The 15485-nt window shown below is 35.2% G+C and overlaps 2 protein-coding genes across 2 annotated transcripts in view; one reads left to right on the top strand and one right to left on the bottom strand.

Annotated features, from left to right (window-relative positions):
• Positions 1-1633: 1633 nt before the first annotated feature.
• Positions 1634-6689, top strand: ERMN (ermin). The gene is made up of 3 exons (XM_006191465.3): positions 1634-2111; positions 2758-2850; positions 5701-6689. The coding sequence occupies exons 1-3, from the start codon at positions 1871-1873 to the stop codon at positions 6213-6215; spliced, it is 849 nt and encodes a 282-aa protein (XP_006191527.2). The 5' UTR covers positions 1634-1870; the 3' UTR covers positions 6216-6689.
• Positions 6690-8938: 2249 nt separating this feature from the next.
• Positions 8939-15485, bottom strand: part of GALNT5 (polypeptide N-acetylgalactosaminyltransferase 5) — a 40226-nt gene continuing 33679 nt past the window's right edge. Inside the window, exon 10 of the mRNA XM_006191466.2 lies at positions 8939-14972. Within this exon, the coding sequence (XP_006191528.2) occupies positions 14832-14972 (141 nt within the window). The 3' untranslated portion in view covers positions 8939-14831. The remainder of the gene's footprint in view (positions 14973-15485) is intronic.

The following is a 15485-nucleotide window of genomic DNA, read 5'->3' as shown; positions in this document are numbered from 1 at the left end:
ATTGCCAGAGTCAAATAGATTTTTGCTCAGAAAACCTTTTAAAATCTTTACTATGTCTCAGTGTATCTTTTAAAAACACGTTAACAAACTTCTGTTCCATTTTCTCTTGTTAATCTGTCTTTTATTACAAGGATCTTAGACAAGAACTTAGAAGAATAGAAGGAAAATTAATTTTCCTCCCATACAGAAACAAACAAAAAATCAGTGTGTTCAGTAGAGAAAAGCCAATAACGACAAGGGAAAGAATTCTAGGATTGTAGAGATGGCCTCCAAGTCCCTGGGAAAAGAGTATGAGACCAGAGTGCCTTGTATTTGTCGTCTCTGATGTAGACCCTAATGGACTCAGCCATAGACACAGTTTTAAAGGTGATAAATTTGCAATTACTCTCTGATTTCTAATCTTCTTCCCTTTAGAAAAGATCTGAAATGTGGTCTTTGGAGAGTAACTTTTATTCATTTGTTCAAAAGTTTTTTTTTTTTTTTTCTTTATTGAGTACCTACTTATTTCAGGACAGATACTGTATGCTGGGGACACATGCAAGTTAATCATGGTCCCTGCCCAGATGAACCTTCTATCCTAGTTAGTGAAAGAGACATTAGACAGATAATTGTGCAATTACTTATTTAATCACAACTGTGAAGAGCACTCTGAAGGACAAAGATCATGTGTAAGAGGAGACCCATCCTAATCCTGTGGGTCAGGGAAAGCGTCTTTAAGGAAATGGCATTTCAGCCTAACAGCTGAGAACTCAGAGGAGCTGGTTAGGCCAGGGGTTTGGCCTTGAAGAAGAGAAGGGCATTCCAAGCCAAGAGAGCAGCATGGACAAAGGCTGCAGAATCATTTTGTACTAGATGAGATTCAAAAAAGAAAAAGAATGAATGTCTTACTTTAAGAAGGAAGGATTGGTAGGTGGCAGATGTTTTACATAATCATCTCTTTCCCTAAGGACAGGCAGGGTTGGTGCTATATTATTTTACCACATCTTGCAACATCAATAGGAAATGTTGAGAGTAATTCTGGCTGGGGGAAGGGAATGGAAGCAATTATGTTAGAATTGTACAAGATGGGGTGGGCTTCAACAGACGTTTAAATAAACTAGAGAATAAGAAGGTATAGACCAAATGAATTACTCTGAAATGTAAAATTTTTGGTATTAGTAAGATGGCAGAATTTTTGTTTGTTCTTAGCTTTGCTTCTCTGGGCTCCTGAAAACATACCATGGGATCTGCTGCCAGAACCACTCACAATAAAGTTGTCTTGTTTACAGGTTTTTGGTAAGCTGTTTTTATTCTTTAATAAATAAGAAACGATGCCATTGTCCTTTACAAAGTAGCTGAGGTTTTACTTGAACAAAATCTGTTTGGAAATGTTAAGCTGGTTACACAGAACTAATATGCCTCAAGGTGGTCATTCTCTCTGGATTAAAGCTGTGGAACAATCGTGGCTCCTGTTACAAGGAAAATGACAAAGGGCCATTATGAGAGGGGACAAAAATCTCTGTTCCCAGAGGGGGACTGACATGCTGAAAGTCCCCCTCTACATGGCAGCACAAAAGCCTGATTGCCTCAGATTGTTTGTTTATGTAGATCAAAAGGCTGCCATTAATTGTGCAAGTGGGACTGCTAAACAGCAAAGAAGGTGGTGATTGGCTGGATTCTTGCGCATGGGTTGGTGGCAAATCTGACAAATTCTATTACTTTTGTTCTAAGCTCCATCTGGACACCTTTAGGAAAAGAAGCTAGTTATTATGTACTAAAGTAAATAATCTGTACTCTTAGAGTAAGAGTTTGAACTGTAGGATTTAAAGGCAAGAGAACTTATTAAGGGTCTTCCCCAAAGCTCTCTCCAAGTGAGACTAAACTGTACATCATGACAGATGTTCCAGTGACATTCAGTCCGGTTGAGTATAATGGAGATACACCACCTGAAAATGGTCAACAAAAAATCACTAAAATCACTGAGGAAGCCGCTGATGTGGATAGTGCCCCATCATACAGCAGGGTGGAACCTAGTCTTGAAGATATACCCACCGGAGGAAATCGGGAGAAAAGTGAAAAATTACAAGGGACCATACTGCTCAACTCATCTATGGATGAGAAGATTCTAAAAGGTAAAGCATTTTCCTTCTCTCTAATTTGCTTGATTTGATTTGTAAACTCACTCAGGAGTCTTGGGATAAACTGTTATGACAGGAATAAGCTGCACACCCTCCCACCCTCATCCATGCCCTAATGTGATGCCTTATTCTACAGGCCTGCATAGCATAAGGACTTAACTTCTGCCGTGGGTAAAATCCAGGCTTATTTATTTGATAGCTCTGTGACTCTAGGGAACTTTCTCAGTCTCCTGAAGCCTTAGTTTTCCCACTAGAAGAAGGCAGAATAATAGTACCAACATCTGTAGAATTGTTGCAAAAATTACTGTATTGGTTAAATGTTAACTACTGTCATTTATTATTATATGAACATTATTGTTTGATTAAAGGGAATTCAGAAATTCAACTTTTTCTTCTAAATATAGCAGAAAATTTCTGAATTCATGGTAATATACCTTGTGTAGACATTAAAAAATGGGAGGTTATCATTATAAATAAAAGTAACCAATGAAGAAATGAGTTCAAAGAGTGAAATAGTTATTTTTAATCATCACAATTAAAAAATCAAAGACATCTACCTAATTAGAGTCTAAATTGGTAATTTATTTATATTAAACTAATTAAATGTTAAAATATTAATCTTGTGGATTTTTTTCCCCAGAAAAACCAGAAGAGAATCTCTATATTGTTCATAAGGCTATCACAGATCTTTCTCTCCAAGAAACAATTGTTGATGAAATGACATTCAGAGGAGGTAAGAGGAACTTCCATTTTGTACACAGAAACTGTTTGACTGGACATGGAAAACAGTTTTTGCATGGGATGTTGCATGAGTATGGTATTGAAAAAGCAATCCAGGCAACACCTTCAAAAGCTCAAAGCTGCTATAGGCAGATAAGGGAGTCTGGACTTATCTGTGGATTCCACCTTAAAAGCATTACAGACCCTTCAAGACTGAGATGGCGTGGATCCGTGTAACTGATTGGCATGCTTTGACTAGACGATATGATACCTGCGTCTTAATAAGTTATTTCACTACATTAACATTTCTTTTTGATTTAGTGTCTTCAAGTCTATGTTAGGCACCTTGCAAAATGTAAATGCTTCAAAAATGGGTTTATCCTAAAAGTTTGCCATTGACATACAGTTTAAAATAGATCTTATAAATTTATTTGCTTTATAGGAAAATTCTAAACCTCTGATGTAAGCACAAAATGGTTACCTAATTCTTGTCAAAAAAAAATCTTCCAGATGATGAAGTTAATTTTAATTTATTCTTTCAGAAAATGAGAGAATAGAAGGGACATTGATTTTTAAGGGACTGTATTATTTTCAAAGAAACTCAAGAGTCTAAGAGACACAAAATCTCTTAGACTTCTCTTCTAAGGAGACATCTACATTTAAACAATTTCCAAATGAGTACAGGATAAAAATCTATTAATTTATCATTCATTTCCTCTCTAGCAGCCATAAACATCTTATCTCGAAATTGAAGTCAGCTTGGTAGACCTAAGCAATTTAGCTTAGTTGGTAACTTAAACAAAACATTGAAGAGATTATCAGTTGAAATATTAGAACATCACATAAAATAGCAGATGTCAAGGTGGACATGGATGTGATTGGCAGTTTCCTGGGTTTTTTCACTCTGCCTGGACACCTCTCAGACTGCCTGCTGACTACACACAGTGGTCTACTGTGTAGTCACTCAAGGAAGAATGTATTAAGCAACAGTCATTGTCATGCTCTTACACTTTCACAGGTTATTTATGAGACGTAAGCCCCATGAAATGGGCTAAGTAACCTCTTTGCCCTAACCCTTCTGCTTCCAGTGAGTAAGCAAACTCTCTGAGGCAGAATCTCGATCTTTCATCTAGAGCCCCTTTCAGATTTCTGACCAGGAGACAATAGTTTTCTAGGATCTTTTATTTTTATTAAATAAAGAATAAAAGCAGTCTGGATTTTTAAAGTCGATAGTCTCAGGGTGAATTTTTCCCTGCAGGAATCCTTTTGTGTTTGGTAGAACATACGTTTCTCCTATAGGGGAGAAGAACACATTTTGGTGCCTTTTATTCCCACAGTGGCAAACAGCTATAAAGTCTCCAAAGAGAATACTCCTAGACTGAAAAACAGGAAGATGCTAAAAATATTGAGAAAAAAAATCTATAATTTAAATTCAAGAAGTTATTTCATGCATGACAGCTCCATGCCTGAGTCATGAATATGAGCAAAAAGATCAGTTTCTTTGGTTCTTGTGGGGAAAAAAAGAAAACAACACAAAGCTTAAGATTATAGCAAACATTCTAATGTGTACTTTTAGTTATAATGTAAGGAATATTGACTGGATGCCAGTGACCTGATAGGAGTGGTGAACAACTAGTGAGGGGTAATAATCCATCTTCACATCTGTCTCTTTGTGTAAGTTTACTATCTGATTCCAATAGTTGGGGGAAAAATAAGAAGAGAATGAAAAATCTTTGATGGAAATGGACTTGTGAACTCCTTTCAGTGCAAATAGGAAATTATGAAGAAGGGCAAAGAGGAACGGTGCCTCTCACTTTATTTAAAGACTCTTAAGGTGTTGAAAGGGAATAGTGAACACAACCCTGAGTCAAGCAACTTCAGTCTGAAGCTTCCCACAGAAGTCCTTTAGGAATGAAAGCCCAGAGAATAGCCTCTGCTGTCTTATTACTAATTCATTTTAGCATGCTCAATAAATATTATTGAGGATATGCTGATATGACCTGTTTGAAAAGTGTAAAGTTTGCAATGAATTAAGCCTTTTAAGAGTCCCTATATGGTACCAAAAATTTGAGTTAATTAAGGACATGCTTAAAACAATAGGCTAAACTAGCACTATGTTGATAGGACCTCAACATGATTTTTAAATCTTGGCTGTTTGGAAATCAGACCTTAGACTATATTGTATGTCCTTTGGTGGGCTCTGTGCCTCTGTTAGCCCAGCATATGACTCTTGACCATCTGTTGTTCCCTGCCCCTCCTCTGAGCTGGTACTTTAGGACAACTCTGACAAGTGTGGTGGCAAATACTGAATTTGCTACTATGAGTGTGACCAGTCATTGGCAGTCGTTGTTTTTACTATTGGAAGAAAGCCTTTTGTCACTGTGAGATATTTTTCTAATTTTCCTTGAGGGGTACATGGAGGTGGGGGGAGTGTGTGTGTGTGTGTAGAAGATAGGTCCAAATATTTTTTCATATATTTACAAATCCAGTCATGATAGCCTAGACAGGATTTTTTAAGTGTGTCTCAGGGAATACCAGTCTCACTAGAGACAGTAATTCGCAACAAAAAAGTTCCAGAGTCAAGTGAAGCTGGGTTGCTGACTTATTTGGATGCTAATATTCATTAGCATTTAAAAGGCTTGGATAGATTCTGAAGATGCTTACTTAACTGTGTTTAATGCAGTGTTTTCCAAATTAATTTGATGGTGTAACCTGTTTTATTGTGTAAAACATATTAGTAACCCACAGAACAATATCCCATAAATCACATGTTGGAAAATGATTGTCCAGAAATATAATTTGGAGAATATCTGAGTGTTTTGGAATCTCTGTACATCTCAACTACCACTTAATTTTGCTACAGGGCATCAGTGGGAGAAGATTCCTTTGAGGAGTAGTAACCAAGAAATAAGTAGACAGAAAGGAAGAATTGCTGAACAACCTCTAGAAGAGAGAGAAGATGAGGATCTGAAGACCAAAACTCATCAGGCAACTGAAATTGAATGGTTAGGATTCCGGAAACCTAGCCAAGTTGATGTGTTATATTCTAAGCATGATGAAGAGCAAGAAGTTTGGGATGAAGAAATTAATGATGATGATAATTGCAAAGATGATGAAGATGAAGTTCGAGTAATAGAATTTAAGAAAAAAGGTGAAGTGGGTTCTCAATTAAAAGAGGAAGTTGATGCAAGTGAGGACTCCCCCCTGAGCAGCCCCAGTTCCCAACCTGTCACACCAGATGAGCAGCCAACCTTCGAGAAGAAGAGTGACATCTCCAGAAATGCTTATTCAAGATACAACACAATATCCTATCGGAAAATCAGAAAGGGGAACACCAAGCAAAGAATTGATGAATTCGAGTCTATGATGCATTTATAAACTAACTGGAACTGAGAGCTTCTCACACCCACTAAAGCAAAAGCTAATTTTATTTTCCCGAGATGCATCTTAGTACGCCTTCTTTGAGTCATCCCCTTTAAAGAAGTGGAAGCTTAATCTCTATTTCACTGTAGAATAATGTGAAAATAACCATAGACAAAAATCCAGTCTGATAACCTCAAATCAAAAAGCTTCACTCTTGGACATTTGCTTTTTAAAACTTCACTAATATAGACCTATGTGATAAGCACTAAATGGCCAGCACTGCAGGGGAAGCTGGCATTTAAAAGTTTGGCTTTAAAAGTAGTAATGCTAGGAATTGTAGTTGTCAAATGAAAGAGGACTATTTGAAATGAAATGTGTTTCTTTTAGTGTCTTTCTTCTGTACACTGAGGGTGATAGAAAGCCTGGTATTAAATCTCTCTTTCTTTTAAACATGGTTTTATAGACTCTGGCAATAAACTTTCCAAAATATTTTGCCTCTCCTATTATCTTCAGAAAAGATTTTAAGTTGTTTTTCTTGGCATCTACAGAGTGAAATTCTGTACAGGCCTCCTTCCTAGGTGTTACCATTCACTGAATATTCTCACTAGAAGGACTGAGCAATTGTCAGGAAAATTCTATTTACTAAATGTTGCCTTTATGTTCTCAAGATGAATTAAATCCATTGTGAAGTTGCTACAGGGAGGGGCTAAAAAGATTGGTGGGCAATAGACTACAGAGTTATAGCAGATAGTTTATTTCTGTGAATATAAATAAAATCTTGTCTAGCACAGTTAAAAATCATTAAACATGAAAATGACAGCTTTAACACAATTTTAAGAAAATACCCCTCTCTATTACTACACTTTCTCTTATTAACAGTATCTCAGAATAATTTTCTTTCCTTAGAAACCTGAGACAACTCTAGTCATAACTGTACTAGTTACTATGAAAATGGAAATAATTATCTTAGAATATTTTCAAAGTAGAGTGTGAGCATGTATTTTTAGTGAGAAAGCTCTGATGGTTTTGGGGAATATATAATTTACTGGACCTCAGCCCAAATCAAGATGCTTAAAATTGTGCTTGTGAAGCTTCACTCAAACCAATGTGTCAAATAATGTATTGAATATTTATGAAAAGGGAGAATCTATATTTATATTCTTAGATCCATAATTTTTCATTTCATGCTTCTATATATATTACCCTAAGCTTTCTGTCACCGCAGATAAAGACATTTTTTGGCCCTGAAAATGAAAAGACAATTCCTTATTGTCTGAATGTAATACAGTCTTCATTGTACTATTCAACCCTTTGTTTATTTATTTTTCATTTTGTGAAAAACCCTGGGTTAGCCCTTCTTAGATTATTGCTTATTTACGTGTAACAAATCCAACACATTCTAAAGGCAAGTTCTTTAATTCTTGTCATATAATGTGTTTCCACAGTATCAATTACTATTATTTAGTGTTTATGAGGCTCAATTTTGAATTCTTTTTCCTTTTGTTCTTTCAAACAGATACTTTGCAACCTGACCATGTAAAAGTCTGTCACACTTACTTGATCGAAGCTATAGGTTTCATTCTTTACAATGCAAGTTTTCAGAGTAAAGCTGGGGAAATCAGGTCTTTATTGATAAACTTAGGTAGAAAATTGATGCACTAGGACAATTACCTGTCTATTTAGATCCTCAAAATCTTTCCACCTGGACAACCTACTTTCTTTTTGGATTACTGATGACCTCTACCTACAGGTTTTTACCTAACTCTAAAGCACAGTATTGTGTTATCTGTCATGGAACAGGACCATGGTGATCTACCATCAACAGAGCCTGTATTTTGAATTATTTCAGCAGAGGTGGTGAATTCCTGTGGAATGTGAGATAGGTGGGTGGTCTGTGGCCATTTGACACTGGCAAGCAACTAGCTGTTCTGGAGCTCCAACCCGTAGTAATCTTGGCCTTTTTACCTTTGTGCTCTTACCAGATGATTAACCAACTATGAACAAGATTCTGTCACCAAAGACTATTTCAGGGTATGTTCAATGATTGAGTGTTTAATGCTTACGGATGAGGCAATGTACTTGCAAAAGAGCTCTATTCTGTGGCATTTATGCCCATTGCCCGATGCTGCCATCTTGCAATAAGGCCACAGAGTTAAGTGATCATAAGAAACATGATGGTGATGGGTGGCTGTTTGGTTCTTTGTAACCTAGAAAAGACGTGAGTCTGATTCAGATTGCATGGGAAATATTCAGCTTATTTGAAAAGCATATGGGACCAGTTAGGAACACAAACTGGTAACTACACATGAAGGTTTCCTGCTTTTATGATTCAAAGCTTAGGGCTGGAAGAAGGACTCTGGTACCTGGTAGGAGGGAGAATTGATTTATTAGGAGAACGCTGATGTTTCTTACATGACTTTTTATTTTCCTTAGATGCTGAGTAAACAGGAAGTAACAACAGATCTATTTCTCTGTCAATATAAAACTTACCTTCAATATACTGCTAACTTTGAAGACATAGAATATATCAGACTCTATCTACCTGTTTTTTTTTTCTTTTTTAACAATTTAAATAAAGAGCTGCTGTGTCTGACTTGCTCTCAAACATTTGTGTCCTTGATTTTGGAGTCTAAACTTTATTTTCTTCGGCTGCCTTTTAAATTTTAGAAAGACCCTTGCATATCAGCAGCTATTAAGACTATCAATAAATAGTGCTTCAGAAATCAAGAGAAAATTTATTTTAATTCATTTGCATTATTTATTTCAAAAAGGTCTTAAATGATTATATATGAAATTGCAAAAAAATTCTGGTGGCTAGATATGTAATGTTCATGAAACATTTCTATTATTTTTACAGGAACTGAGCCATTGTTTCAGATGGATCTTAATTGCAACAACTTGAAAATGTGTATATGTATTTGTAGCCATTAAGGTAATACATTTGCAGTAAACTATGCTGACATTTTTACAGTAATTGATTCTACATACTTACATGGGGTCGCACTTTTGGCACATTTTCAAATGTAGAATGGATATTTAAGTTTTTCAAAATGATAGAAAAAAACATTTAAAATAAGTAATAATATAGAATTATGGAAAGAAATAAAACACCCAGCATATCATAAAAAAGAAATACATTTGACCATATGAGAAAGCCACTACTTCTTTTAAAGCCTGAACTTTCATTGCTCTATAAAAACAAGAGGGCTATAAAAAATAATGTCAGAAGTTATAACATTTGCCAATATTAAAATATTAAACAATAGCATAATAAATATGAATACCAAAATGTGTATAACAGCTCATGAAGAACACAAGGTGAGTAGGCTATACAATCAACATAAAGACAATGACACAGGTAATAATGAGCAGTGGAAATTATACAGATACATGGGAAAGTACAAAATCAAGTGAAGTTTGTAATAAACTGCCAGCTTGGAAAACTTTTGGAAATGAATTTGGCAAGTAATTTGAATTTTTCCTAGGAACTTTAAATTACATATTTGATCCCTTTGTAATAAATTCAGTTGGTCAGCGGCAGAAAAATTGGGCACTTAAAAATGTTCAGATTTACTCCAAATTCCTTACTACTCCATAGTTTTAATCTGGTTTTCCAACTTAAAAAAATGTTTTCAGGTAATCAATAGCAAAATTCACTAATTTAAATTTTGCCTTCTCTTGTTTTTATGCCTACCTCTTATAGCTAATACGTATAAAACTAGTAACATTTGCGCAGTTGTTTGAAGGAGAAGAATTAAGGCATGTGAATAAACCTAAACCTAACAAGCATCCTGATCATTTATAATTTAGAGTTTGTTTACTTCTTTCAAGTCTGGAGAAAAATACACAGAGTGAAATTCCATATAGGTTATTTCGTTCAGAAGGCCAGATGCAGATGAAGCTATGCACTTAAAAGAGGGTTAAAAATATCAAAAAACATGTCTTAATGTCATAATTTTCTTTATTAGTAAAAACTCTTGGTTTTACTTTCTCCCAATTCAAAGCATAAAATATAGAAACACATCCACACCTGTATATGTATATATGTGTAGATACATGCATACATATATATTTTGAATGGTCAAGTAGTCTATGCTATCAAAAATTTTAGTTTAAATATCTAGTATAAAGACTTTATATAGATATTTATGACCAATATCCTTTAACTAAGAAAAATCTATTAATAGCAAAATAGAAAAACTTTGTTTTCAAAGAAATTATTTGTTACTTATTTGATGGCAGCTATTGTCATTAGGAACTCAACATGTTAGAAGAAGCTCTATTTGCTGGAAAATAAGAATTTTATGTTTTTGCAAAGCAAAAATTCCCATAAACTTGCAAAGAGATCCTAATTTGCAGTGGTAACTATTAGTTAACCCATTAGGTTGAAAACCTAACCTGCTTAGTGTAATGGTATTTTTTTTCTCCTTTCTTTTAGATACAGACACCACCAGCACCTGAAATACCATCCATTAAACCTCATCAGGAGTAGATAATACTTTATGTGGCTTATTCAAACCTGTCCATGGAATGGCTATTTGCCACAGATAAGTGTTTGTGTACATTAACTGGTTAGCATTCCTTTTCTCATTTCAAGGCATCTTGACTCATAACAATTGTTGAGTGACTTTATGGAAAAGTTATTGTGAAAGCACTATGGTGACAATGTACACAGTGAAGTGAAAGTTACGTGTCTTGGTTTGTGTTTTAAATTAAAGGACTGAAATTTTTCACTTCCCATCGCTGTTCGAATTGAGCAATCTATCAGCTTTGATTAATGGTTGGAGGGACAAAGAGTTGGTAATTTTATTCACAGAGAAGCAGTCTCTGTGTTCACTTCTCCCTCTCAAACTTGTTCTAGGAAATGGAAAAGAGTATGTCCTGCATGAAGTCAAGTGGATAGACCACTGTGAAGTGTGTGAAGATAGCTATTTTTAAGCCTACACTTCAGTTATTTAACAGAGAGGGATGCAGCTTCTATTTCCTGTCTATAAAACATCCAAGAGAGAGACCAAAGAGGTTTGAGTCCATAACCAAGGGATTTTAACTAAGCCCACCTGAGTTGACTGCCCTACTTAGAGAAAAAAAAAGAAGAATTGAAGAATCATAGCAGCATGATGTAGTGAAAGTGGCTCTCTCTTGGTTTTTCTTTTTTCTTTTCTTTTCTTTTCTTTTCTTTTCTTTTCTTTTCTTTTCTTTTCTTTTCTTTTCTTTTCTTTTCCTTTCCTTTCCTTTCCTTTCCTTTCCTTTCCTTTCCTTTCCTTTCCTTTCCTTTCCTTTCCTTTCCTTTCCTTTCCTTTCCTTTCCTTTCTTTTCCTTTCTTTTCTTTTCTGCCTGATAAAATGGAATCTGGGTTTTAACTCTTACTGGTAGCATGACTTTAGACATCCCTCTCAGCCATCCTTCTCGTCTGCATAATGAGGAAAAAGAGACCCACCTCACTGAGTTGTGCACAATAGTGAGGTGTGGCGTAAAAAGTGCCTAGCACATAGTAGGTACTCAAAAGTTCTCATCTCTTTTCCTTTTACGCCTTGTAACTTCCTTTTTTTTTTATCTAGGATCTTGAGGCTTTTTATCTGAGACATAATTTCTTTCCTGTGTTTGAATGTGGAAGTTAAAGATATTACAACAAATAAAGATGGTACAGTCTGGTGCACCTCAGTCCCATTCTTTTGCAGGAGAGCCCCTTGAAAATCATTCTAAGCCATTCACGAATTCAAGGTTGGCTGGGGAAATTGAATTCCTATACACTATAACTGGTATCTTTGCCTCTCTATAATCCCTAAGGTGATTCTAGTTTTAATAACTAAGAGTATTTCCAAATTAGTGTGCAAAACTAACAATTCATCATGATCATGGCACGTGCTGGTGGTTTTTGCCCTTGTGAATGACAACTATTTGAATGTCAGCAAGCCGAATTGAGAAAATTTGATGCTGGTAGTAAAACACAGTTGTACCAACAGCTGTGTCATCCTTCAAGAGAACATGGTGAAAGCTCTGAGTATCTGTCAAAAAAGAGAAAGGGATTGTGCAAGCTGGAAGGCTCAGAAGCACTCAGGTGGTTTGGTAAATTAGTTTTTGATCAAAGAAGTTCTGTAAAATATTATCAACTATGCTTGTGTTCAAGGTAACAACATGCATAGACATTTTTCTAAGAAAATGCAATATCGTAAGGTAATCCAGGGAGAACTCTGATGTCCCCAAGAACAGAGCTCCCTGTTGAACTCAGGGCTGATTAGGACCCTAATGTGTCCCATCCAAGGGTCTATCATTAGAAGTACCAGAAGACCTAGAAGTATTTTATTTATTATTTATATTTATTTATTACAGTTTTCTGAAAATAAAAATCAGAGGCCAATGCTTTAAAAAATGTTAATAGTAGATTTCACAATTAGTCAACACTCTTAAAGTTAGGTTCTTAAGATTCCTAACTACTGATTAGTTCCTTGCTTCTTAGAGTAAATGAGTAAAGACATTGTAAAAGCTGTTTTAAAAATTCTACCCAAGAATAAATATGTGATATATGAAAACAGTTCTTTGTTATGTTCACAATATGGATTCAAATATAACCTCACATAATAAGTATATCAAGGTAAAGCCCAGATTAAAGAACACTGAACAGACCACAAAAGATTCTTTTGAGGAAAAAAAAATTCCAATTTCTTTAGCTGGTGTACCCAAAGGTAAGTATATCCAAAAATTCATTTTTTTCTGGATAGAGTTGACATTTTTGGTAGAAACTATTTTTGAGTAAAAAGAGATTCTTTAGACTGGCAGAAAACCTTTTAACATTTTTCAGCTACACGAAGAACTCCATGAGGCATCCAGCATAATTAGTTTGGTTAGCAATTCAGTTAGTCCTCTGGCAACTGACTTGTGTTTTATCTCCTACATGGCTCTGTTTTGAAAAGAATTATCTCATTTTCTAGTCATGCTCTTATCTCATCTGCAATGTCAGTTATTTAAATAAAACATCTCAAATATAATGCAAATATGCAAAACTATTTCCCCTTCCAATTCTTAGCAATTTCTCTGCTTTTGTGTAATTAATTGGAGGTTAAAATTAAATTTTAAATAGGAAGTCAGAACTAAAGATGCCCAGTTTTACCATCAGCTCAACCACACAGATTTTTAAAACTATATTAACAAGCATATAGCATGATTATCCTCCAGAGATCCAACCCCAACCAATAGATTTACGTGTCTCTTTCTGAAGAATGTTGTGGAACTGATTTGTTCAAACTTGTGGCCCTGGCTCTAGAGATTCAAATTCCAGTCCTGATTCTCTCACTAACTGGCCTGAGATTTTTAGACAGGTAATATGTCTTCTGGGGATCAATTTTCTTAACAAAATGAATGAATGTAAGGCTATTAGGATTTCTAAGATACTGTCTGGTATGCCTAAGTATTGGCATACCTAAGATTAGGGACTCAACTTTGATTAAAGAAATATTGGAAATTTCCCAGAATTCATCAGTGTTATCATTAGGTCCACATCTGGGTCTTTATTCTTTTCTCTCCCCATAGAGATGCCAGATCCTTTTCTTGTTTTTGCCAAGGCTAGGACAATTTTTCTTAACTCTCTTCCTAAATGTTGTTATCTCATTCTCTTCCCCTTTCTTTATGTACCTTCACTGTATTTCTACCTTGAGATCTTTTAGAGCCCATTTTTAGCACACTTCATGCCTGCAAATGCTGCTGAATCTAAAGTAGTATTTTCATATAAAAGAACTTCAGTATTTTTCAGTGCTCTATTTCTGCTTCATTCATTTCAACTCCTTTTATGCGGTTCTATGTTAGAGTACGTTCAATAATTAAATGTATTTGGTTACTATGGTGTGCTGTGATCCAGCCTCTATTTCTTTGCATTTTTTCTTTCTTTTTTAATATCCCGGTAAGTCTAGAAGTTACTAGTGTGGCCATTTTTTAAAGTGCAGTTTAAAAGCACAAAACAAATGGAAACAACATCCATATCTAGAATTGAATAAGCATTTGACTTCCTCACTTAAAAAATTTTTCCACTGACTCAGACTGGGAAAAACATTACGCAGTCATCTAGATCAAAACCCTGCCATCAAGGAGTAGTGTATCAAGGCTATTTCAGACTGTTAGGTAAACATGCATGTAGTCAGGAGAGATTTCACCAAGGTGATAGCTGTGTGTTTGGAGGACTGTTAGCCTAGGAACTCAAGTGATATTCTTTTTTTTTTTTTTTTTATGAAAAAATAGCAAATAAAGGACCAGGTTCTAATTGATTATACCTACTTGTGGACCAAAAGAGCTGGTTATTATCAAACTCAGCCATCATGAGTGCTTCTTCAAGTACTTTCATCTTCATTTCTGGTCACCTGTTAGATGGCATGGGGAAACTTGCAGGCTGAGTTCCAGCACAGAGTGGAAACCAGGCAATTCAAAAGGCTACCTAGTGCTAAAGAAGGACTCCAGTCCAATGTTGGACTGTTTCCCTGAGTTAACTTTTGGTATCTCAAATATTGTTATTTTTTAAAATCTTTCTTTCAAATGTTACTAATTTTGAAAATTTTAAACTACCATGGAGAAATACGGTCACCAAGTTCACCATCATTTTTCACAGTGTCTAGTGGGTTTATAGATAAAAACATCAGTTCTTCTTCAGTCTTCATAATATTTTTCAAATTTCCACTTTTGATATGGCTTCACTGGGTCACAAGCAGTAACTTTCAGGGTCTTCTGAGAAAAATTTCCCTCCAAGCATAGCAACTGATGATGGTTTCCAAAAACAATGTGATTCACCTGGAGAGAAAGGGGATCTGAGAATGAGCTACAGACTAAATGTGACAATTGTGATGTAAGGAAATGAAAACCAAAAAAAATTTATTTTTGATTCCTTAGTAATTCTCCTGAACTAAATTAGTAACACAAACATGGGATTTAGGAATTATTAAATTTGTCTCTGTTTCAAACTCAGTTCTTATACTCTTCAAACTACAAAACTTTTAATTTCTAAGAAAGCAAAAGATGAATTTTCTGATAATATGGCTGATAACTGTATTACTTAAAGGAAGTAATTCCAGATGGAATTTATTATATTTGATGGCTGGCTCTCTCACTGATGGTGATAAAGAAAAAACACACACCATCACAAAAAGTGAGTTAGATAATTTAAGTGCATGCCTTAGAATGCAAATTTGGAATACAAAATGCTAGACAGGATGTATTTTTTTTATGAGCTCCCTACCATAATCTCTGATAGTACAGGTGTTTGATGTCCAGGATGTCCAGAAAGTCCAGATATAAATAGAAAAA

Source organism: Camelus ferus, chromosome 5 (genome assembly GCF_009834535.1).
Source record: "Camelus ferus isolate YT-003-E chromosome 5, BCGSAC_Cfer_1.0, whole genome shotgun sequence".
Taxonomy (NCBI): Eukaryota; Metazoa; Chordata; class Mammalia; order Artiodactyla; family Camelidae; genus Camelus; species Camelus ferus.
The sequence above is the reverse complement of the archived record's forward strand: the minus strand, read 5'-3'. Positions and strand labels throughout refer to the sequence as shown.

Coding starts and splice junctions, on each gene's coding strand:
- ERMN (XM_006191465.3), top strand. CDS start 1,871: ATGACAGATGTTCCAGTGACATTCAGTCCGGTTGAGTATAATGGAGAT. Junction 2,112..2,757: donor GGATGAGAAGATTCTAAAAG/GTAAAGCATTTT, acceptor TTTTTTCCCCAG/AAAAACCAGAAGAGAATCTC. Junction 2,851..5,700: donor TGAAATGACATTCAGAGGAG/GTAAGAGGAACT, acceptor ATTTTGCTACAG/GGCATCAGTGGGAGAAGATT.